This window comes from Myxine glutinosa, chromosome 1, assembly GCF_964187855.1.
Source record: "Myxine glutinosa chromosome 1, kmMyxGlut1.1, whole genome shotgun sequence".
Lineage (NCBI taxonomy): Eukaryota > Metazoa > Chordata > Myxini > Myxiniformes > Myxinidae > Myxine > Myxine glutinosa.
The window spans coordinates 235798986-235824620 of NC_136261.1; the positions used below are offsets into that span (position 1 = coordinate 235798986).

Genomic DNA, 25635 nt, shown 5'->3' on the forward strand with positions numbered 1-25635 from the left:
GTTTCGGGAACTCAGTGGTGTGCTGATGATGAGGGGAGTGTCGTTGAAGCTGAAGGGAAAGGTGTATGCTGCATGTGTGAGAAGTGTTATGATTTATGGGAGCGAGACATGGGTAATGAACGTAGAGCAGCAACGAAGGTTGGAAAGGGTGGAAATGCGAATGGTTCGACGGATGTGCGGAGTATCGTTGAGAGAGAGGAAGACAAATGATGAATTGCGAAAGATGATGGGAATAGAGCCTGTGATTGATGCTGTGAAGAGGAACAGGTTGAGATGGTTTGGTCATGTGTTGATGAAGGATGAAAGCGACTGGTTGAGAAGTGATGGAAATGAATGTAGAAGGAAGTAGAGGACGGGGAAGACCGAGAAAGACTTGGCTAAAGATGGTGGAAGAAGAAATGCAGGCAAGGGGGTTAACAAGGAGAGATGCAGAAAATAGGGCAAATGGAGAAGATTGTCATGGGGACCGCAAGGCTAACCCCCGCTCTAGTAGGGAAAATGGCCTTTAAAATGCATGTTGTTGTTGTTGTTGTTGTTGTTGTCTCAAGAGTGTACTCTCAAACCTGTCTCCCTCTTCCAAATCCTGGTGGCGTCTGGTCAAATCTGTTTCTGGTGTTTGTTTCCCCTCCATCCCCTCCCTTACCTCAAACGGCGACACAGCTAACTCTGCACGTGAAAAAGCTGAATGCCACAAATCTGTGTTTGCCTCAAAATCTTGTGTTCCAAACCCGTCTCTCTCTGTACCCACCGTACCCAGTCGTACCCAGCTGCTCCTGGACTGTGTGTCCTTCTCTCCTGACAAGGTGGAGAAGTTTCTGTCAATCCTCGACTCTGATTCTGCAACTGGACCAGACGGCATCAGCCCACGGGTCCAAAAATCCTGCTCTGCCGCTCTTTCACACCCTCTCTCTGTTCTCTTCACCATCTCTTTTTCTCAAGGTCATCTGCCTTCAGCTTGGAAATCAGCCAACATTACCGCTGTATACAAAAAATGTGCAAAAACAGATCCTTGCAACTGCAGACCAATCAACCTTCTCCCAATTATCAGCAAAGTCATGGAATCCATCATTGCTTCGGACAGCAAATCCTTCCTCTTCTCCAATGGCTTGAACTCTGATCATCAATTTGGATTCAGACCAGGTCACTCTACTCTGGACATGCTGCTTCTGCTGTCTCAACAAAGGATGGAGGTCCTCAATGTCAAACAAGAAATTAGAGCTGTCTCCCGTGACATATCACGTGCCTTCGATACGGTCTGGCACCCCGCTCTGCTCACCAAACTCTAATCTTATGGTATCCATGGAAATCTCCATGCATGGCTTGCGGACTTCCTCTCTGGTTGTAGTCAACGTGTGGCCCTGAATGGATTTCTCTCATCTCCCCTTCCTGTTCAGGCTGGAGTTCCCCAGGGCAGTGTTCTGGGCCCTGTGCTTTTCCTGGTCTTCATCAATGATCTCTCCGACTCTCTGGAAAATCCTCTCTATCTCTTTGCTGATGACTCCACTCTCTGCCGCTCCATACCTAATCCCTCAGATCGGAGTCTGCAGCCTCCTCACTCTCTGCAGACCTGGTCAAAATCACAGACTGGTCAAACAAGTGGAATATGACTTTCAATCCTGACAAATCTCACACTCTCACTATGTCTCTTCCAAAAGACCATCTGGACAACCCTCCCATCTACTTTCTCAACAATCCTCTCCAAGAAGTTCTGTCAATCTCTTGGGCCTTACAATCTGCCATGATCGTTCCTGGGAAAAACACATTTCCAAGCTGGCCTCCAAAGCCAGTCGCCGACTGGGCATTCTCCTTCGTGCGAAGTCCTTCCTTGGCACACCTGAGCTCCTCACCACATACAAGGCTTTCATCCACAGCTCAATGGAATCCACAGCTTCCTCACAGCTCTTCCCTCTGGGCTGGTGCTCCTGCCTCACACCTCGCTCGGGTTCACGCTGTTGAAACCAAAGCTTTCAGAATCATTGGAATCTCCCGCGATGAAGCTGATTGTGAGGGCCTTTCACTCACTCACCGCAGGCAGGTTGGTGGTCTTTCTGTCTTCCACTGACTCCTCTTTGGCCTAGCCCCCCCCCCCCCGCACTGTCTGTGCTCTGTCCCCCAAGTACTCCTGCAGGTCACACAAGATCTGCCTGCAACCCTCTTCTGGTGAAACTGCCAAAATCAAGACTCTCTGCTCACCTTTACTCTTTCATTCCTCTTTTCTCCTGTCTCTGGAACAAACTCCCTCACTCTCTTCAATCCCACTCCTCCCTCTAGGTCTTTAAAACATCTGTTTCACACCATCTCTTATCTTCCCCCATCCAAAATCTTGAATTTTTCTTCCCCTGTTAATTCACCCCAGATCCACCTTTCTGAAATACCAACTTCTTTCCTGGAAGTCCTAGCAGTGTCCATGTGTTTCTTAACCTCTCCCACCTCCCACCCCCCCACCCCCCACCCCCCCACCCCCCCCCTTCCAATGCCTCCTGCCCCCAAGCCCTCTACCTCCCACAGATCTCCCGATGTCCCTGCTCTCAAATGTTGTACTTGTGTGTTTCCCCCTCTCTCCCCATCTTGTCTCCCACTCCCTTTATATCGTCTTATGTGTCCGTTCTTTTTGTCATTAATGTTAGCTCTTACACGAGCCTCGATCTTGTATACAAAAAAAATAAAAAAGTATTATGAATTTGTTTTATGTTCCCAAGGATCAAATGTTACGTCGTTTTCTTTTTCAAGTTGCAAAATGCAATTCTCATTGAGTCATGCATAATACACCGCCAAATATGCCTAGGCTTGTGCTAGATGTGAAGCTATAACGATGTTCCAGACATAATGCCATCTTACTAAGTCCATCATCCTAATGCTTCTGCATCCGGCATTCATTCCATTGCCTACAGATGTCAGATAGTCAGAAAGAGTCAGATATATGGGTTATTATGTTTAACTGCAGTCAGCAAATCAATGGGACAGTTGATTGGATGAAGTACATGTCCACAGAGGCCTGGCTTTGTGCTAGATGTAATGACATCCCATGCAACGCTGTAATATGTCATCCCAGCGAATAGACCGTGACAGCCAGAGCAACTGAATGACAGGGAAATGCGGCGACTTTAACATATAGATTAAAGCATACAAAAGTGCTTATGTGGCATAAATGAAGAGAATAAATGCCAATATACTAAAAAAGCAAACACATGATAGTTTGAGAATACTCTCTTTTAATATAACATTAAACATTAAAATTAAAGATTGGGTTTAGAATGGGTTTATGATTTGGGGGTTGTGACAATAGTTAATATATTAGGATATTTTTAGGAGTTACATTATGTGTAAGGTAGTGACTTTCAAAAAGAATAAGCCATTGTCTATTGGTACCCTGGCAAATTGTGATGCCCATGAAAAATCCTGATGGCTACTGCCCTTGTAGAAATTCATTGTTATAACTGTCATGGTACAGAGCGACATTTTTATGAACACAGTTGAGGCTCCTGGAAGACCTAGAAAACAGAATAGCTAGAACACAAAAAAACAAACAAAAAAAAACCACCTTTAGAGGCCATTTTTCCCCGCAAAGCGGGGGTTGGCCTTTTTCGGGAACCGTGGTTGTTGTTGTTTTTCGGTCCCCTATTTGAAGCAATGTTTTACGGCCGGATGCCCTTCCTGACGCCAACCCTTTTTGCCGCCTTTAACGACAAACAGGGAATTACCAGTGAACTGGTACTCAATTAGCCGACCTCGGAAGGATGACAGGCTGAGTCAACCCCCCTGGCGTTAATTCAGCGATCGACCGGGATTCGAACCCAGGATCCTTGGATCCTAAGCCGGCACCCTAGCCGCTAGCCCAACACCAGGGAATAGCTAGAACACAGCAGAACAAAAAAAAATTAAACTGCACTCTTTGACGTTGCGACGTCGACCAATATGCCTCCGCCCACATTATTACATCATTTACATACTTGCACGAAATTTTATTTAAATCCGTTCAGCTGTTCTCAAGTATCACATTTTTACCTGACATGACCTCTGACAATTGACCTTTCATGCCAAAATTTAATCAGTTCATCTCTACATCATAATATAAACTTGTACCAAGTTTGGTCAAAATCCCATCACTGGTTTACAAGTTAGCGCAGTAACATAATTTTGACCTAAAGAGACCTCTGGCCTTTAACCTCTTGACCCCGTAATGTAATCCTTTTATCTTTAGATTATTATACATACTTGTACCAAGTTTGACTTAGTTCCCTTTAACCATTCTTAAGTTATCACAGTAAAGAAAACCTATTACAGACTCTGACCTTTGACCCCAAAATCGAATCAGTTAATCTTTGCATCATAATAAATACTTGTACCAACTTTGGTCAAAATCCCATCACTGGTTCACAAGTTATCACGGCAAGTTTTACCTAACATAACCTCTGACCTTTGACCTCATGACCCCAAAATCGAATCAGTTCATCTTTGCATCATTATACATACTTGTATCAAGTTTGACTTGGATCCCTTCAGCCATTCTCAAGTTATTGCGGTGATGAACACATATCAAGGACACACGGACGGACGGATTGACAGCCAGAGGGACAACTCAAAAACATAATTTCTCCAACGACTTCGTCGGCGGAGACATAAATAACAGACGAAATGGGATGGGGGAGAGGGAGTGGCCGCAGCAGGGTAGCGGGGCACAACAGACAACACTTGGAAGTGGGTGGGACACTTGGAAGAAGAACCGGCAAATGAGAGAAGGGGAGAGGGGGGAGGACACAGGGTGAACAAGCTGGATAAAGGTTAAATACAGCATGGTAAGGGAGGGAAAAACTGGGGATGAAACAGACAAGATATAGAGGTCCAAAGTTTTTCAGGTTTTCCAAGATGGCGCCTGTACCACGTGACCTATGACGTCATGATTATCACTAAAAAATTCTACATGAGTAAACGCATACTATGATGAAAATGTCTTGTCAATCGGACCAATGGTTGCCAAGAAAATGAATTTCAAAAAAGCAGACACGTTAGACATTATGTTAGTGCCTACGTAAGCATGAACCCGATCGCTTAACCCCGTTTTTCGCTTCGTGAACACAGGGTAATAAGTTGGATTTATCTTTGATGTTTTGTGACTAATTTGTATTTGATGTCGAGTTGGATGTGATTATATTTATAAACAAAGACTGCTGGAGTCACGCGCCGAAGAAAGCACAAACTCTGTAAATAAATCGCGCCGAGCTTAGAAAAGGTAGTACCGTGAAGTGGGGTGAATAGGGACAGCAAGGTGAATAGGGACACAAACTGAAAAAAAGTTCGGAAACTTTTTTTGCTGAAAATTGATAACCATACTGATTTGTTGATATTTGGGTTGAAAGTGTTCTCTTGTTTTTTTAAAAAGCAACTTATAGTCCCTATTAACCCCATATATGGGTTTAATAGGAATAAATAGGATTTTTATGGCTGTCCCTATTCACCCCGTTTTACGGGTGAATAGGGACAGTCACTAATACAAAAAAAATAATAATCAAGAAATAGGGACAGTTTGGAGAAACTTTTTATCACATTTTTTTTTTCATTGGCACCGTTGTTTATATTATGGGTGCATATTATGTGCATCCATCTGAGCTATCAATTTAGCAATAAGTTGGAAACTCAGGATTGTTTCTTGATTATTATTTTTTTTGTATTAGTGACTGTCCCTATTCACCGTAAAACAGGGTGAATAGGGACAGCCATAAAAATCCTATTTATTCCTATTAAACCCATATATGGGGTTAATAGGGACTATAAGTTGCTTTTTAAAAAAACAAGAGAACACTTTCAACCCAAATATCAACAAATCAGTATGGTTATCAATTTTCAGCAAAAAAAGTTTCCGAACTTTTTTTCAGTTTGTGTCCCGAGTCACCTTGCTGTCCCTATTCACCCCATTTCACGGTAGTTATGCAGCGCCCAAAATGCTGCTGAGCTCCGAGCCTCCGATCACATATCCATGTGTCTATTGGAGTAAAAGTAGGTAAATTACAGAGAAAAGCAAGTAGAGCTACAGTATCCCTCATTATATGGATTACACGTCCTTGAATTCAGTCGGCATTACACACATGTATGCCGTACGGTGTATGTATGTAGTTGTTGTTGCTGCTGCTCGGTTCAGTTCATACCCATTTAGCTTCATTGAGCTTCTTCTTCTTTTTCCCTACTAGGCCTGTAGCACTAACAATGATGAGAATGACAATGATGATCATACTTCACATTCACTGCAGTTTGGATGGTATATCTTTGTATTCCGCCAATGTTTCTACCTCTTTCAACATATTTATACTCATATCTGCTGATATTGCAACATCAATAGGCATTGACCGCTCTTCTAATCATTCATGATTATATCCGTGGATGTTGCATGCGACATTGTTGTACGATTCTGTGGATATTCAGTTGGTATGAGGACTGGACATGGAGATATATTTATGAGAAATTGGTCAAGCCTATTTTAGTTATTACAAGCATTTTATTACAATCATTATCATTAAACATCATCAATGGTGACAGTTTCACATACAAATACTACAAACTAAACACTTCATAGAACAAGATACCCTACGCAGCGTTACTTCAATTAAAAAACAATAATGATCTATTGTTTAAAAAAAATCCAAAAGTTTAGTGCTATTGAAGTAGTTCAGCAGCAGTCCCGAACAGTACTCTTATACACCACATTGTCCACATTGAACATTTATTACCTCCGCCACCAAAGGTGGATGGAGGTTATGTTTTCACCCCTGTCTGTCGTTTGTTTGTTTATGAACAAGATATCTCAAAAAGTTGTGGACGGATTTGGACGAAATTGGGCAGAGAGGTCGTGTATGTGGCAAGGATGAAATGATTCGATTTTGGTGAATATCCGGATTCGGATCCGGCTCGTAGAATTTTTTAAGTGATTCTTCACCATTGGGAAATAGGGCCAAAACCGACATATAGAAGGACATCTCAAAAAGTTATGGATGGATTTGGATGAAACTCGGTGGACCGGTTGGGTATCTGACAAGGAAGAAGCTATTCAATTTTGGGGAAGATCGCCATCCGGATCCAGCTAGTAGAATTTTTAAAGTGATTCTTCACCATTGAGTGATATGGCCAACCAGGTGGAGGTATTCTCTCTACTGAGTGCCGTTCCAGTTTAAATTGAAGTCTTCAACTGGAGGTTCTTGGAATTATTATGACAGACGATTTGAGTACGACTATCGTCAAGTATATAAATTTAAATAAAATAAAGATTGTAAAATTAGTATAAATATATTAATTCTGTACATGCACTGAAGTGTATTCAGTTAGCAAGCGGTTATCAAGTGCTTGCTCAGCCAGCTGTTCCTTATCAACGGTTTTGAATGGAGTGCTTGCTTGAGTGCTTAAGCCACTTGGCGAGTGCTGCACAACAAACTTGGTAACTGAACACACCTCTGCAAAACTGGAGGTTCTTGGAAGTATTATGAAGGCGATTTATGTCACACGATGTTCAAATATGTAATTCAATTAAAATAAAGGTTTAAAGAGGTTTAAAGCTGCATAAATAAAACAGAAAACTACGGGTTTTTCCGCCATTTTACCCAGCGTATATTACACCACCCTATCTATCACGTTACATTCGTTGTTAGTGCCTGCTATTTATGTCCTTTATAACACCCGGAAAAACAGTAAGTTTTCTGTTTGGAATGATTTTCAATTTTGTTTGACTGTCGGGGAGGCACACAGAGTAAAAATAAAATCTCACTCATCTCTACGCATGTGCTGGTGGCATACCTCCACCAAGCTGAACATTGAACAGTTTACATTTTGTATCCCATTGATAGACCAGATCTGGATCCGGACATGAACCAAAATTGAATCGACTTGTTCTTGTCACTTACCCAACTCTTCCACCAAGTTTTGTCATAACTCATCCACAAATTTTGTAACTAATGTGCTGAATTTCGCTTTTGACCCTTTCACTCAATGGTGAAGAATCAGTTTTAAAAATTCTCAGATCCAGATTGAGATCCGAATCGTCACCAAAATCTAATCATTTTGTCTTTGTCACATACCCAAGCTTTCCACCAAATTTTGGCTGAATCCGTCCACAACTTTTTGAGATATACTGTTCATAAACAAACAAACAAACAAACAAACGACAGACAGGGGTGAAAACATAACCTCCATATACCTGCACTGGTGGAGGTAATTACACAGTGTAACATACATGTGCAATTCCAGAGTACAATTAGTTTAGAAACTTACCCCCAACCCTTTTGTGATACTGCTCAATCGCTGCCAGTAACTCCACACAAGACTTCTGAATATCATGGAAAACCTGGAAAAATAAAAGCACAACAGCACATCACTTGTCAACAATCGGATAGATAAGCAAATCTATACCTATAAAAGGCAAATCTATATCTATATATCTCTATCTCTATCTCTATCTCTATCTCTATCTCTATCTCTCTCTCTCTCTATATATATATATGCACGGCCACATCTTTTAAGTTACAAACTCTAACCTCGGGGTACAAAAACAACTTTGTGTGGGGGTAACATAGGCTTCACGCGTGGGTGTGGGGGGCTAGGGAGAGGTGGGCATACATTCTCTATGTAAATGTGTACCATGTAGCGCCACCTGGTGGTGGTGGCAGAGGGTATTATAATTTCCTTTTTTTACTTAGCCAACACTGAGACACTCCTCCCATGGGTAAATTTGTCCTCCTTCACTCCCCTCCCTCCCCCCTTCTACCCGACCATCCCCTTCCCCTCCCTTTTCCTTCCCTTCTCACTTCATAATCACAGCTGTTTGCAACCCGTTTGGAATGCAAGTCCTGCCGGTCTCTTAAAGCTGTTTTTAACAAATTCTATCTCCCCCGAGGGATTAACCAGACTGGGGCAAAACAGTGTGTGTGTGTGTGTGTGTGTGTGTGTGTGTGTGTGTGTGTGTGTGTGTGTGTGTGTGTGTGTGTGTGTGATAATGGCAGGTTATCAGGCGACATTTGTACTTGAGGAAAAACATTTTATTAAAAGTAACCACCACAAGACAACAAAAATGGAGAATCCTGAGATGGAAAAGCAGATCAAAACAACGAATAAATAAAAAATAAATACCATACATTTAAGATTACGATTAATTAAAAAGACTTGATCCAAAACTTTGGACCTATGGCACCACAAGCACACAGCCACTCGCTCACAATGGCGAGGGAGGAAGGTGGGGGGGGGGGGGGGGGGGGGGTCTTTAAAAGTGTCTTCGGGGATCGAAGGAGGTCTCCTGGGCAGGTCTCCGGGGCTAAACAGCATGGGCAGTGCTGTAAGCACTGCCAGCCACGGCACTGAGAGATATTAAAAGAGGAGTAAAGCAGAGCAAAGAGGAGAGAGAGAGAGAGAGGAGGGATTTCCCATGTACAGCACTTACTCCAATGTTCTCATTGCCCCTCTCCTTCCCCAGCTCAGTCTAACTCTTCCTGCCTCCATGCACTGCTCATTTTATCCCTCATGGCCACACAGCGCCTTAGCATTCCCTCGCTCACAGCATAGCTCCAGTCATGAAGGGGCACACAGTTGCTGCCACGGTACCATCACACCAGTCGGCTGACGTCACTGTGCCCCTCGAACCATCGCTGTACGTGGAGAGGTTTTAAAAGCCACACACTGGATGCAAACACATACAAAATTAATTATGGTCCAATCCCAACCTCACCTTGTCTGGTGCCTTGCCTGGTTTACAGAGAGGACACATACAAATTACACTTTCTTATCTAATGCCAATGTCAACTATACCGCCTGTCACTGCATACAGAAGAACAAGACAACTTCACTCTAAGGGGTCCCTGGTTACAATAAAGGTTCGAACCTATGTGAACACATGGACCACCCTAACATACTGTTGTAGATATGAGGATTGTGTTTTTTTAATTGTGTTTTTTTTATTATTGCTTTATTCTGGACCCTCCTGCCTCCAGTCTGTGTATAAAGGTCAAAGGGCGTTCCCATAGTTAATTCCATAAAACATACACGGAGGACACCATATATCCCTGTTCAGTAGTTATATCCTTATTATGTGTATTAGTGCAAGGCTGTGTCTTCCATTAATTTGACACTCCATTGCACTGCATTAAATAAAGTAGATCCCTCTGACATGGCATCTTCCAAGTGCCAGGTTTAGCCACTTTGCTGCATTTCATCTGCCGTCCACTTTGCTGCATTTCATCTGCCGTCTACTTTGCTGCAATTGCCAACTGCATTTGGGCGGTTTTCTTCGTTCGCCATTGCTGCCCTTTGGCTGGGGCTAGCTCGAATCGCCCCAAAACCACCATTGGCCACGAGGTAAGGTCGGGGAAGAAGGGCGTGTCTCCACCTCGTCATAGAGGGGAGGAGTGAACCAGCCCTTGCCGACCAACCCAGAACGAGGGGTTGGCTTTAGAGGGCGGAGAGAGAACGTTCGGGGGAGGTTCGCAAAAGGGTCAAGGGTGGGGCTTATATAACCCGAGAAAGACGCCCCCAGAAGAGTGGAGGAGGGAGGAGATCAGAAGACAGACAAGCCTGAAGAGAGTCCTAGAGTTTGTGGGAGAGAGAGAGAGAGAACCCGTCACGCCAGACCCCCCACCAGCAGCGTTGGCTCCACCAAGCAGCTCCGACCCGTTACCCCGCGCAGACGACAGGATCGGTGGCATCGGCGGCCGTCGAGGTCCAGCCCGACGTCCCGTGCGGGATCAAGCTCCAGCCAGCTCCGTGCCTTCCTCCCCCTCCAGCCACCCACCTCCTGTCATTCCTGCCTGCAATTTCCTCATTCGTGTACGTGAGTTTGTTCTGTTTGTCTTGTCCCTGGGTTAATTAAGACTGTAGGTAAGCTAGCATTGCACTGTGTCTCCTTGATTCCTTCTGTCTTTATTTTATTATCTTTCCTTCTTCCTTGGTTTCTTTGGTCCTGTACATAGTAATAAATTATATTCGTATTGCAAAACCTTTTTGTCTCCTTCTTCTTCTTCACATCCGTGTCGCCTTTGTCTTTTCCCTATTGAATATCTGTGGCGCGATTTTGGCCAACGTTCAGGAATCGGGTTAGTCGGGGTAACTGTTCGGGCGCGGCGGCCATCCGCTCGGCAAATAACATCCTAGCCGCGTCCGTAACAATACATAACATGCTACCTAATATGTACCCCTTGAAATGCCATCCTTTTTGTACGTGTTGATCTTGAACAGTCCGACAAAATGGTCAAATAAAGTTTCATAAATGGAATAAAGGTCATCTTCTGATGTGAAGATAGCCCACAGCTCTTTCTTTATCTCTGTGCATGAAGCAACGTTTATGAAGGAATACAAGACATTTAAATGTTTTTGCTAATGCCACATTTGCCATCATGGATTTAATATTCTGTGGAAAATTTAACTCTCGTATCATCTTTGTTTATTACGACACTATTAAGAACGTGACGATGTAATAAGTGCTGAGTGATCTCTCTAACCCACAACACACACAAATCAAAGCACACTGTGAAAGGCAAGTACTATAAACAATTGGATGACTTTATATTCCTCATGAATGTTTGTTGATAATTAAGATGGACATTGAAAAGCACCCATTTTATAACAGCACACCGTGTAAGTGCCTCCTTGTTTTGCAACACATTGACAAAAAGTCTTAAAATTAACCCTTATTGGGCAAAAAATGATACAGTTAGAATTAGTTGTACTCATATACTTGCTGGTAGTTAAGTTAACTTCATAATTACTATGGATTATGTTATTGTGATTTATACTATAGTAAGGATTGCCGGTAACTGAAGTGATTACAGTTTTAATTACAGTAAGTCTGCAGAGAATTACTCTAGAAAAAGGTTTTTTGCCTGGGGAAGGAGCAAATGATTAAGGGCTCACCTCAAGTTTTCTATCAAGCTCTGCATCCGAAGCCACAATGAATTCATCTTCTTTTTTCCCTGTCACTTTGATCAGTTGCTGTTTGGTCTTCCAAAATTTCTGCTGCATTTTATTCATAACAGAGTTTTCACCAGTAGTGCTATCGCAGAGATCCCATGCATTTTCACTGCATTAAAATTCAGACAGAGCAAAGACTATGTGAAAAAAACTGCAATATTTAATAAGATTGACAAACATTTAAAATAATACCAATCAGTTGTCCAAGAAAGAAAAGTACTCCAATATACTTACTAACTGTGAGTGGACATAATGATGGTCTCCTAACCATTTAAACAGCATCTGAAAGAGAAAGTGCAAGGAAATAAAACACTGTTGATGAAATCACAATAAAAAAGGAGACTTGGATTATTAAAGCTTTTAATTAATTCTGGACATGATCATGAAAAACGATTGGGATCACATTCAAAACCAGGCTGAATAGCCTATGTTTTGTATCCCACTGACAGGGCCAAAAATGACAAATGACAAATGACTGACAAAAAGGCTGGATCTGGATCTTTATCAATCAAATCGAATCAATTCGTCCTTTTTCACACACCCAACCTGTCCACCACGTTTCATCCAAATCCGTCCATAACTTTTGGAGATATCATGCTACAACATATCATTTTTGGCCCTATCCTCTCAATGGTAAAGAATCTGAAAATTTTAAATAGAAACTCTCGCACCCGTAACCGGATCCGGATCTTCAACAAAACCGAATCAATTCGTCTTTGTCACACAACCAATCTGTCCACCAGGTTTCGTCCGATTCCGTCCATAACTTTTGGAGATATCCTGCTCACAGACCAATAAACAGACAAACCTCCATTTCAAAAACCTCCATCCACCTTTCCAGTATTACCACTGCAGAGGTAACTAGAACGGCACTCAGTCGACAGCATACCTCCGCCTGGTTGGCCATATCACCCAATGGTGAAGAATCACTTAAAAAATTATACAAGCTGGATCCGGATCCGGATCTTCAGCAAAATTGAATCGATTCTTCCTTGTCACACACACAACCTGTTCAACAAATTTCGTCCAAATCCATCCATAACTTTTTGAGATATCCCGCTATATATCGTTTTTGGCCATATACTCGCAATGGTGAAGAATCACTCTTTTTTCTTTCTTTTTGTATAGAAGATCGAGGCTCGTGTAAGAGCTAACATTAATCCACAAAAAAAACGGACACACAAAACATACAATAAAGGGAGCGGGAGATAAGATGGGGAGAGAGGGGGAAACACACAAGTACAACATTTGAGAGCAGGGACATCGGGAGATCTGTGGGAGGTAGAGGGCTTGGGGGCAGGAGGCATTGGAAGGGGGGTGGGGGAAGGGGTGGAAGAGGTATAAAACACATGGACACTGCTCGGACTTCCAGGAAAGAAGTCGGTATTTAAAAAAAGTGGATCTGGGGTGAATTAACGGGGGTAGAAAAGATCAAGGTTTTGGATGGGGGAAGATAAGAGATGATGGTGAACAGCTGTTTTAAAGATCTGGAGGGAGGAGTGGGATTGAAGAGAGTGAGGGAGTTTGTTCCAGAGGCGGGAGTAAAGAGGATGAAAGAGTGAAGGTGAGCAGAGAGCCTTCAATTTGGCAATTTCACCAGAAGAGGGTTGCTGGCAGATCTTGTGCGATCTGACAGAATATTTGGGGGACAGAGCACAGATACAGCTGAGGGAGCTAGGCCGGATAGGAGTCGGTAGAAGACAGAAAGACCACCTACCTGCCTGCGGTGAGTAAGTGAAAGGCCCTCACAGTCAGCTTCATCGCGGGAGATCGCGGGAGATTCCAATGATTCTGAAAGCTTTGGTTTCAACAGCGTGAAGCTGAGCTAGGTGTGAAGGAGGAGCACCAGCCCAGAGGGAAGAGCAGTATCCGATTGAGCTGTGGATGAAAGCCTTGCATGTGGTGAGGAGCTCAGGTGTGTCAAGGAAGGACTTCACACGACGGAGGATTTCCAGTTGGCGACTGGCTTTGGAGGCCAGATTTGTAATGTGGTTTTCCCAGGAAAGATCATCGCAGATAGTGAGACCCAAAAGCTTGAGTGACAGAACTTTGTGGAGAGGATTGTTGAGAAAGTAGATGGGAGGGTTGTCCAGTCGGCTTTTTGGAGAGACATAGTAAGAGTTTGAGATTTATCAGGATTGAAACATGTTCCACTTGTTTGACCAGTCTGTGATTTTGTCCAGGTCTGCAGAGAGCGAGGAGGCTGCAGAATACCGACCTGAGGGATGAGGAATGGCGCGGCAGAGAGTGGAGTCATCAGCGAAGAGATACAGAGGATTTTCCAGGGAGTCATAGAGATCATTGATGAAGACCAGAAAAAGCACAGGACCCAGAACACTGCCTTGGGGAACTCCAGCCTGAACAGGAGTGGAGATGAGAGAAATCCATTCAGGGTCACACGTTGACTACGACCAGAGAGGAAATCCGCAAGGCATGCGTGGAGATATCCATGGATATCATAGGAGGAGAGTTTGGTGAGCAGGGCGGGGTGCCAGACCGTATCGAAGGCACGAGATATGTCAAGGGAGACAGCTCTGATTTCCTGTTTGGCATTGCGGACCTCCATCCATTGTTGAGAGGGCAGAAGCAGCAAGCATGTCCAGAGTAGAGTGACCTGGTCTGAAACCTAATTGAGAGATCAAGCCATTGGAGAAGAGGAAGGATTTGATATCTGTAGCAATGATGGATTCCATGACTTTGCTGATAATTGGGAGCAAGCTGAGTGGTTGCTAGGATCTGTTTTTGCACCTTTGTTGTGAAAAGCAGGAATGTTGGCTGATTTCCAAAACTGATGGCAGATAGATGACTTTGAGCAAAAGAGAGGGTGAAGAGAACAGAGAGAGGGTGTGAAAGAGCAGCAGAACACGATTTTAGGACCCCTGGGCTGATTCTGTCTGGTCCAGTTGCAGAATCAGAGTCGAGGTTTTACAGAAACTTTTCCACCTCGTCAGGAAAGGACACAGAGTCCAGGAGCAGCTGGGTTCAACTGGGTAAGGTGGGTACAGAGAGAGATGGGTTTGGGACACAATACTTTGAGGCAAACACAGAGTTGAGGCATTCGGCTTTGTCACATGCGGAATCAGCTATGTAGCCATTTGAGGTAGGGAGGGGATGGAGGGGGAACAAACATCAGAAACAGATTTGACCAGACGCCACCAGGATTTGGAGGAAGGAGACAGGTTTGAGAGTTTAGTCTCGAGAGTGGAGATATATTGTTTACTGGCCCTCCTGAGGGTAGACACACACTTGTTCTGAGCTTGGTGGAAGGAACTGAGATTGCCTTCAGTTGGATTGGCCTTCCAAGAGGCAGAGGCAAGTTGTTTCAGGGCAACTGCCTCACCACACGATTCAGTGTACCATGGACGGGAGGAAGGGTATGACAACTGAAGACGAGATGGGATAAATCTGTGCATGAGAGAGAGCAGTTTACTTTGGAAGAATTCCCAGGAAGAGTTGATGTCAGAGGCAGTAGAGATGGGAGACCAGTCCAAATGATTGATGGCTGCTTGAAGACCATGTCAGTCGGCCTGAGTGAAATGCCAGACTCATCGATGCTGAGGAGGCTTTCTGAGAATGGTCAGAGAGATGTCCACTTTAACAAGCACATGATCAGAAGAACCATTTGGAGCAGAAGAAGGGCAGCAGACATTTGCAGGGAAGTTTGTCATAACCAAGTCAAGAAGAGAAGATGCTCCGTTGACTGAGATCTGGGTCGGGAAATTGACAGATTGTGTCAGTCCCAATGAGTCGCCGAAGTCCTTTCCTGAGGTGCCATGGCTGGTGTGAGAGGAACCCACACCCAGCCAGCTGGCATGATGACAGTTGAAGTCGCCACATATGAGGAAGAGAGAGTTGGGATGAGTGGATAGAAGTTGGTCCATGTTGTCAGACAGCGAAATGTAAATGGAGTCATCACTGTTTGGAGGACGGTACAAAACACATATGAACAAAAGGTGGGAGCGGAGAGGAAGCCATAGCCAGAGGTACTCCTGGGGGTTGGGTGGAGAGAGGGCAGTGCAAGGAGAGTGAGGAAGAGAGTTTTTGATAAAGATAGCAACCCCATCACCAGGACGAGGCTCAGGTCTATCATACCGGAGGAGGGAGTAACCAGGAAGAGATATTAAGGAATCAGAGCCATCTTCAAGGAGGAAAGTTTCTGTTAAGCAGATTACGTCTGGTTTGTCAGAAGCAACCTGTATGGAGAGATCAATCAGGTTTGAGCGAAGGCCCTGGATGTTTGAGGTCAATACTGTTAAGGAAGAGGAAGGGGGAGCATCGGGTGCAGGACAGGGGAGTGGAGGGGTAGGGTAAGATGAAGGGTGAGGTAAACGACTAATGAAGGGTAAACGACTAATTACACACAAGTGTGCAATAATTACAAAACCAAAACAAACTAGAAACACACAAAAACACATACGCAATAAAATAACCAGTGTAAATTTGACAAAGACATGAATGGGAAAATACTCAAACTTCGATGTCATGGAGAGATCCTCGCTCGAGGGACCGGAAGCGGAAGTGAAGCATCCGGATATGACCGGAAGCGGAGGCGGAAGGACTGGAACTTAAACAATTAAATAATTCTCATATCCGAATCCATATTCAGATCTTCATCAAAATCGAATCGAATCGTCCTTGTCGTCTGACACCTCTCCACCAAGTTTCGTCCAAATCCGTCCAGAACTCTTTGAGATATCCTGCTACGTATCATTTTTGACCCTTTCTCACAATGGTGAATAATCACTTTTTAAAATTCTAGTAGCCGGATCCAAATTCGGATCTTCACCAAAATCGAATCATTTAGTCCTTGTCACATACGCTACATCTCTGCCAAATTTAATCAAAATGCATCCACAGCTTTTTGAGATATTTTGTTCACAAACAAACAAACAAACGGGCAAACGGACAAACGGACAGACAGGTGTGAAAACATAACCTCCATCCACCTTTGGTGGCGGGGGTAATAATCGAACAAAATAATTAACTTTAAACAGTGCTATCCCTTCATTAACATTTCTCTATAAAACTCATACACAGTCTACTCAGTCGCTAGTGGGTAAAGTATCACTACTTTAGGTTTGATTCCCGTGGTAGTTCAGAGTTGGTGATTTGTTTAATGGCACGAATGCTAAATATCCCACTAAATGGTATTAATGCATTTTTTAACCACCTCTCTCTCCTTTGGTCAAGCTCTCTCTCTACTCTCTCAGCTTCTCTCCCCCAAAGCTTCCCAAGGATGCACATTCTTCCAGTAATCAAATTCTTCCAAAACCCAGTCTTATCTAGACTCATCTTTCCTCTTGTTTGTGTAACTGCCTTCCTGTTCAATCCTGCTCTTTCTCTAGGGTTTCAAGCAGGTTTCACCACCATCTCTTGTTATCGCCTATCCATATCCACAATCTTTTCTGTCCCTATTAACAGGTTACTGTGTTACTCCCTTTTCTCTCCTTTCCTCTTCTCTCTTCTGCCCTTCTCTCTCTCATCTCGTGTTCGGTCAATCACCTAAAATTGTCAATTTTCATATAATTGTCATGAAATTTTAAGAATTCGCATATTGGGTCACTTAAATGGTTCACCAATGAAAAGCTAAAAGCTAATTGTTTTTTTTTTTAAAGATAAAAAGGTCAAGGGTCAAGGTTGCATAAAATCGTCATTGTACATCCGATTGATTTGAGATTTTCAAGAATTTGCCTCCCTTTTAAGAACCTGATATTTTAAGAAAAGCTAGAAGCCAATTGTTTTATTTGTTTTGTTTAAAAAAATAAAATGTCAGAGGTCAAGTTTGCATAGAATCATGAATTTTCGTTTGATTGACTTGAAATTTGAGCAGGGTTTGCACATTGGGTCACTGAAGCCTATTGCTTTTGAGGTCAAAAAGTCAAGGTCACCTAAAATCGTAAACTTTTTTGTATTTTTACCCGCACCAGAAGAGAGGATATTGCATTTGAGTCAGTTTGTCTGTCTGTCTGTCTGTCTGTCTGTTTGTTTGTCGGCGCAGAATAAACATAATTTTCTCTGCAACCGTTGGTTCGATTGACAGGAAATTTTCCACCATAGGTGCACCTCCTCTTGTAGAATTTTATAATGATAATTATGATGTCATTGGTCACGTGGTTGGGGCACCATCTTGGGAAAAACCTAAAAACTTTGCACCCCTATATCTCTGAAAGCGCTGCATAGACAACTAGAGCAATACGACTGTGTCGCCAATATGCCTCCACAAAGTTCCACAACGGGTAGATGCCCTCGTTCACTGTCCTAAAAATAAACAAGTTTGATTAAAATCCCTTCAGCTTTTTTCAAGTATCACATTTTCAACAGCCATGATAGGTTTCACATCAATCGGCGAAGCGGTTTCAGAGAAGGGATTAAAAAAAAAAATTGGTTTTCAAGTTAATATAGCTGCCATACCACATGACATGTGACCTTAAAAATGTACACTCTGCATATGTATGAGTAGGGGATCACGTTTGTGAAGTTTCGTGTTGATCGGATAAGGTTCGTTTTTCTATCCAAGATGGCTGCCAAACCACGAGACCTACGATACCATCATTTTCAAACTATATGCAACAATGGTGTTAGATGATATTTGTAAAATTTCGCATCAACAGGGTATGCGGTTTCAGGTTAATTATTTAATATTTTCTTTCAATCCAATATGGCTGCCACACCATGTGACCAATGATGTTTCCATGATCATCCTTTAATCGCCATGCCGAGTCAATGACACACGTAAAGTTTTGAGTCAATCGATTTGGTGGTTTGGGAGAAATTGTCTTTTTAGGGTTTTAGGTGAAATCCAATATGGCTGCCAAACCATGTGACCTTTGATGTCATAATAAATTTAGTATTTCAATACAAATGGGCCAAATATGTGCATGCAATTTCAGATATTTAAAATAAGGAATTCGATTAAAACATTTTTGGCTGGTATACCACTTCACCAGACATGGGAATTGAGGAGGTTAGGAGTGGAGGAATGGTTGATCAGAGTAGTGATGGCAATGTACAAAAGAGCGCGCACAGCTGCAAGGATGAAGGACGGGAACAGTGGTGAGTTTGAGGTGAAGGTGGGAGTGCATCAGGGGTCGGTACTAAGTCCACTACCATTTGTAGCTGTGATGGAGGTGCTGGCTCAGAACGTAAACGAGGGTTTACCGTGGGAGTTGTTGTATGCAGATGATCTGGTGTTGATTGCGGAAAGTATGGATGGACTGAAGGAAAAGATGAACAAGTGGAAGGAATGTATGGAGACAAAAGGTCTGAAGGTGAATATCGGAAAGACGAAGGTGATGGCAAGTGGTAAAGCATGTGGTGAGGTGGAAAGAACTGGGAAGTGGCCCTGTGCTGTGTGTAGGAAGGGTGTCGGAGTGAACTCCATTCAATGTAGAATGTGCACTGAGTGGGTTCATCAAAAATGTAGTGGTCTGAGAGGGTCATTAACCAGTGTGGCAGCTACATTCAAATGTAAGGTGTGCACAGAGGGAGCTGCAGATGGAGGAAATGTTGAGTTGGATCTTGGAGACGGCATGAAGCTGGAAGGTGTGAAAACATTTTGCTACCTCGGAGACATGCTGAATGGAGAAGGTGGATCAGACTCGGCAACGGTTTTTTTTTTTGTATTTTTTTGTATACTGAATCGAGGCTCGTGAAAGAGCTAACATTATTTCACAAACAAATCAACCAGACAAACAAAATATATAAAAAGAGGGAGCGGAAGACAAGATGGGGAGAGAAGGGGAAGCACACAAACACAATATTTGAGAGCAGGGAGAAGTGTGGGAGGGAGAGGGCTTGGGGGGAGGAGGCTTGGGAAGGGGGGGGAGGGGGGTGAAGTATACAACACAAGGGGACCAAGGACTTCCAGGACAGAAGTTGGTATTTCAAAAACAGAAAAGAAAAAAAAGTGTAGGATTTTGGGTGAAATTAGCGGGGGTAGAAAAGATCAAGGTTTTGGATGGGGGAAGATAAGAGATGGTGGTGAACAGCTGTTTTAAAGACCTGGAGGGTGGAGTGAGATTGAAGAGAGTGAGGGAGTTTGTTCCAGAGGCTGGAGAAAAGAGGAATTAAGAAATGAAGGTGAGCAGAAAGTCTTGATTTTGGCAGTTTAACCATAAGAGGGTTGCAGGCAGATCTTGTGCGACTTGTAGGAATATTTGGGGGACAGAGCCCAGAGAGAGCTGGGGGGGCAAGGCCAGAGAGGAGTCGGTAGAAGACAGAAAGACCACCGACCTGTCTGCGGTGAGTGAGTGAAAGGCCCTCAGAGATAGCTTCATCACGGGAGATTCCAATGATTCTGAACGCTTTGGTTTCAACAGCGTGAAGTCGAGCTCGGTGTGAGGCAGGAGCACCAGATCAGAGGGGAGAGCAGCATTCCATAGAGCTGCGGATGAAAGCCTTGTAAGTGGTGAGGAGCTCAGGTGTACCAAGGAAGGACTTCGCATGACGGAGAATGCCCAGTCGGCGACTGGCTTTGGAGGCCAGATTTGAAATGTGGTTTTCCCAGGAAAGATCATGGCAGATAGTGAGACCCAAAAGCTTGAGTGACAGAACTTCTTGGAGAGGATTATTCAGAAAGTGGATGGGAGGGTTGTCCAGTCGGTCTTTTCGGAGAGACATCGTAAGAGTGTGAGATTTGTCAGGATTGAAAGACATGTTCCACTTGTTTGCCCAGTCTGTGATTTTGTCCAGGTCTGCAGAGAGTGAGGAGGCTGCAGACTGCCGATCTGAGGGATGAGGAATGGAGTGACAGAGAGTAGAGTCATCAGCAAAGAGATAGAGAGGATTTTCAAGAGAGTCAGAGAGATCATTGATGAAGTCCAGAAAAAGCACAGGGCCCAGAACACTGCCTTGGGGAACTCTAGCCTGAACAGGAAGAGGAGATGAGAGAAACCCATTCAGGGCCACACGTTGACTACGACTAGAGAGGAAGTCCGCCAGCCATGCGTGGAGATTTCCATTGATACCAAAGGAGGAGAGTTTGGTGAGCAGATCGGGGTGCCAGACCGTATCGAAGGCACATGAAATGTCAAGGGAGACAGCTCTAATTTCCTGGTTGGCGTTGAGGACCTCCATCCATTGTTGAGAAAGCAGAAGCAGCATGTCCAGAGTAGAGTGACCAGGTCTGAAACCAAATTGATGGTCAGAGATCAAGCCATTGGAGAAGAGGAAAGATTTCATATCTGAAGCAATGATGGATTCCATGACTTTGCTGATAATTGGGAGAAGACTGATTGGTCTGTAGTTGCTAGGATCTGTTTTTGCACCTTTTTTGTGCAAAGCGGTGATGTTGGCTGATTTCCAAGCAGATGGCAGATGACCTTGAGCAAAAGAGAGGGTGAAGAGAACAGAGAGAGGGAGTGAAAGAGCGGAAGAACATGATTTTAGGACCCGTGGGCTGATGCCGTCAGGACCAGTTGCAGAATCAGAGTCGAGGGTTGACAGAAACTTTTCCACCTTGTCAGGAGGAAAGGACGCAGAGTCCAGGAGCAGCTGGGTACGACTGGTATGGTGGGTACAGAGAGGGATGGGTTTGGGACACAAGATTTAGAGGAAAACACAGAGTTGAGGCATTCAGCTTTTTCACGTGCGGAGTCAGCCGTGTAGCCGTTTGAGGTGAGGGAGGGGATGGAGGGGGAACAAACACCAGAAACAGATTTGACCAGATGCCACCAGGATTTGGAAGAGGGAGACAGATAAGAGAGTTCGGTCTTGAGAACGGTGAGATATTGTTTCCTGGCTCTCCTGAGGGTGGACACACACTTGTTTCAGGCTTTGTGAAAGGAAATGAGATTTCCTTCCATTGGATTTGCTTTCCAGGAGACGAAAGCAAGTTGTTTCTGGGCAACAGCCTCACCACAAGATTCCGTGTACCATGGACGGGCGGAAGGGTATGACAACTGAAGACGAGATGGGATAAATCTGTGCATGAGAGAGAGCAATTTACTTTGAAAGAATTCCCAGGATGAGTTGATGTCAGAGGCGGTAGAGACGGGAGACCAGTCCAGATGATTGATGGCTGCTTGAAGACCGTGCCAGTTGGCCTGAGTGAAATGCCAGACTCGTCGACGCTGAGGAGGCTCTCTGAGAATGGTCAGAGAGATGTCCACTTTAAGGTTGCTAGAGTGAGATGTGCATGGAAGAAGTTTCGGGAACTGAGTGGCATGCTGATGATGAGGGGAGTGTCGTTGAAGCTGAAGGGAAAGGTGTATGCTGCATGTGTGAGAAGTGTTATGATTTATGGGAGCGAGACATGGGTAATGAACGTAGAGCAGCAACGAAGGTTGGAAAGGGTGGAAATGCGAATGGTTTGACAGATGTGCGGAGTATCGTTGAGAGAGAGGAAGACAAATGATGAATTGCGAAAGATGATGGGAATCGAGCCTGTGATTGATGCTGTGAAGAGGAACAGGTTGAGATGGTTTGGTCATGTGTTGAGGAAGGATGAAAGTGACTGGTTGAGAAGAGTGATGGAAATGAATGTAGAAGGAAGTAGAGGACGGGGAAGACCGAGAAAGACTTGGCTAAAGATGGTGGAAGAAGAAATGCGGGGAAGGGGGTTAACAAGGAGAGATGCAGAAAATAGGGCAAAATGGAGAAGATTGTCATGGGGACCGCAAGGCTAACCCTCGCTCTAGTAGGGGAAATGGCCTTTAAAATGCATGTTGTTGTGTTGTATACCACTTCACCTATGATGTCATCATTATCATGCTTTTTTCCCCCATTGGGAGTACTTGACAATGTGCCAAGCTTCAAATTTTTCCATTCAGCGGTTTCCGAGAAATACTTTTTTATTATTTGCTTTTATTATAATATGGCTGCCATACCACGTGACCTATGACGTCACAATTATCATAAAAACATTCTGCGTGGGTGTCACTTCTACCCTGAAAGTGTCGTCTCAATCGGACATATGGTTGCTGAGAAAAACGAGGTTTAGCCTGTACAGACGACGGACAGACAACCCGAAAACATAATGCCTCAGAGGCATAAAAATTCCTTCCGGGAATTTCCGAAGGGGAACTTCGTCGGGGAACTTCGTCCCTCAGGCATCACCTTCAGGGGTGGAGGCATAAAAATTGAGACATGGCTCATTTTAAAGAACTCTCCATGGGGAATAACATATGTTAATGATGATGTCATAGATGTCTCCATTATGACGTCATAATTCGACAAGTACAAAACTTCATCCGATGAAGATGAAATTTCTTGAGCATCATCTCGGGATAAATTGGTGGAGAAAAAATGATGACGTCATCGGTCACGTGGTTCGGCCGCCATATTTGTTTTAACACAAAAGCCTTAAAAACCACATAAAATATCCTGGCGAGGGTCTGCAGTCTCTGATTTCTCTTTCTAGTTTTTAAAACTGTTTTCGTCATGTTTAGCACAAGGAAGAACAAGTCTTCTGAATACAAAACGGACGCGGACGGTCTTTGCAATTTCAGATGCTTTCTAGTTCTCTATTCAACACTTCAGAAGAAACAGGGATCAATCTCCATTTAGAACGCTCAAATTGAAAGTAGGCCTACATGAATTCCTGTGGCATATTCAACTTGAATTATTCCGAGCCCTAAGCCAATTTCTTTGACAGTTGGAATGAAAGATTCTAATTATATTCAACTTGTTCTAAATTAAAATGATGCCATTAATAAATCTCCACGCCTGCAACCGAGTGCAAGGCAAAAAGACAGTCAGCTTAACAGGCTTGCTGGTTTAGGGCCACAGTCAGGGCCTGCCTTTTTTACGTGTGAAAAAAGGTAAAAATTCAAACATTTGAACAGCCTTGGACGTGCACCTTGACCCCATGGTCAAGGCACATCGTCAACAAGGCTGTCCCCAAAACAATACACATGCGCCTCAACCCCGAGGGGGAAGCGCATGGTCATTCAAACGCATGCATCATGCCCCCCAAAGGGCCACAATGCATGGTCATACAGGTGGGACCACTCCTCTTAATAGGAGTGAGACCCCTTAATCCACCGGCAGGGAATTACTCCTGCCAGGTCCGATTTCCATGCAGTTTTTGCCAACGCCACAGGGCAGCACACAGGCTTGCTCCATGAATAACATCAATGAGAATAACCTGTCATACACCATGGATGTGGAATTTGAGATTTATACAATAAATTTCCTTGTTATTTGCATAAAACATAACTGTCATAAATGTCAGGTCAGGAGAAAGACCGTTTAATCGCAGAGAAAAATAAAAACATCGCCGAAAACGCGAATTAAACATTTCCGGACTGCGCATTGCATTATACTGTTTTTATTTTTTTTCCAGCAATGATAATAACAAAACGACTATGGTAGTAATAATAATAATCATAATAATAATATACGCTGTTCCATTCACCTGCTGAGAGGATTTCTTCCGGCACACATTGCGCATGCGCAAACGCGTTTAGTTATTTTTCTTATCAAGGACACGAAGGAGGAGGATGTTCGGCCCATCACGCCTGCGCTACATCAATTTATTTAAATTTATCCGTTTATCGGCTTAAATTCATTGGGTTTAGAGGATGAGAACTGAGTCGGCCGAAGTCATACCATATTATTATTAAATATTACCAATCTTAATCAATTTGGACTTGGAGAGTCGGCGACTCGGCGGGATCAGGATCATTCAGCTCTCCTCTCCAACTCCAAGCACCACTCAGTCATCCCACAGTCCCTCAGCTCACTCCAGATGACAAAAATAAAATAAAAGTTGTGTAGAAATTGGAAGAAACTAGCCAAGCTCAACATATGCTCAACTTGAAATGGTGATCTTGCATCGCATCGTTATTTAATTCACCTTTTGTTCGGCTTCGCCTTCTGACAATTGACATTCATTGTGGTAACCGGCAATGGTGGTGTAGTTGACGGCAGCGTCAATGCTTTTGGTTTGGGCCAGTGCGTTGGATCGTTTGTCGGCACCGTTTGTTACAGGATTGCAAAGTATTTCTGAATGATGGATTTTTATAGGTGCTTCCACATTTGTAAAGCGCTATTACACCCCAAGGCAAATGAGAAGGTATATACCCTATGCGGTATCGCTAACGAGCTCGGGCCTACACCGTACACGTAGTCGAGCAACATATCAACGTGCGCGGTACGTATTACCTCGAGTTTAATCACAAGTGTATAAATCAATATACCCATGTGTGTCCGACCGTAGTCCTCGTCGCTGTCGCTGTAAGTCGTGAATCGAGTCTGCGTATCGGTGTTTAGATCAGGATATGAAGCCTCACGCCCGGCATTTTAATCGATAAAGCCCTTCGGGTACCGTGGCAACGAACCACCACTTGCTGGAACTACATATAGTCCTCTCTGTGAAATCGTACGAAGTTCCAGCTTTTACAAAGTGTAAGGTGTCTAATTCATTGGCCGTGTGTCCATGGCGACTTCACTGTGGAATATCTGAACGAGATCTGTATGTTAATGTAAAGGAGGAATAAGTTCACTGTTCAGACGGTTGTGTGAAGGTTGGAGGAGCGGATGTTGTGGGCGAGTGAGTTTATGTGGTGGGGTGAGTGAGTTTATGTGGTGGGGTGAGTGAGTTTATGTGGTGGGGTGAGTGAGTTGATGTGGTGGGCGAGTGTTGATGTGGTGGGCGAGTGAGTTTCTGTGGTGGGTCAGTGAGTTTATGTGGTGGGGTGAGTGTTGATGTGGTGGGCGAGTGAGTTTCTGTGGTGGACGAGTGAGTTTATGTGGTGGGCG

The 25635-nt window shown here is 43.9% G+C and overlaps 2 protein-coding genes across 5 annotated transcripts in view; one reads left to right on the forward strand and one right to left on the reverse strand.

Annotated features, from left to right (window-relative positions):
* LOC137435217 (islet cell autoantigen 1) overlaps positions 1-24343 on the reverse strand; it is a 118679-nt gene extending 94336 nt beyond the window's left edge. For 3 of the 4 annotated variants that reach the window (XR_013624657.1, XM_078785189.1, XM_078785194.1), the window contains exons 1-4: positions 24290-24343; positions 12169-12216; positions 11878-12043; positions 8254-8326 (exon numbers count right to left, since the gene is read on the reverse strand). Coding sequence is in view for 3 of the 4 variants with exons in the window: in XM_078785189.1 (XP_078641315.1) it covers positions 8254-8326; positions 11878-12043; positions 12169-12185 (256 nt within the window). In the remaining variant the exon portion in view is untranslated. Of the gene's footprint in view, positions 1-8253; positions 8327-11877; positions 12044-12168; positions 12217-16401; positions 16516-24289 lie in introns of those variants that run through there. The other variant, XM_068128802.2, reaches the window with a different exon arrangement.
* A 426-nt stretch (positions 24344-24769) lies between these two features.
* Positions 24770-25635, forward strand: part of LOC137435262 (uncharacterized) — a 54130-nt gene continuing 53264 nt past the window's right edge. Inside the window, exon 1 of the mRNA XM_068128884.2 lies at positions 24770-25027. The gene's annotated coding sequence lies outside the window, so the exon portion shown is untranslated. The remainder of the gene's footprint in view (positions 25028-25635) is intronic.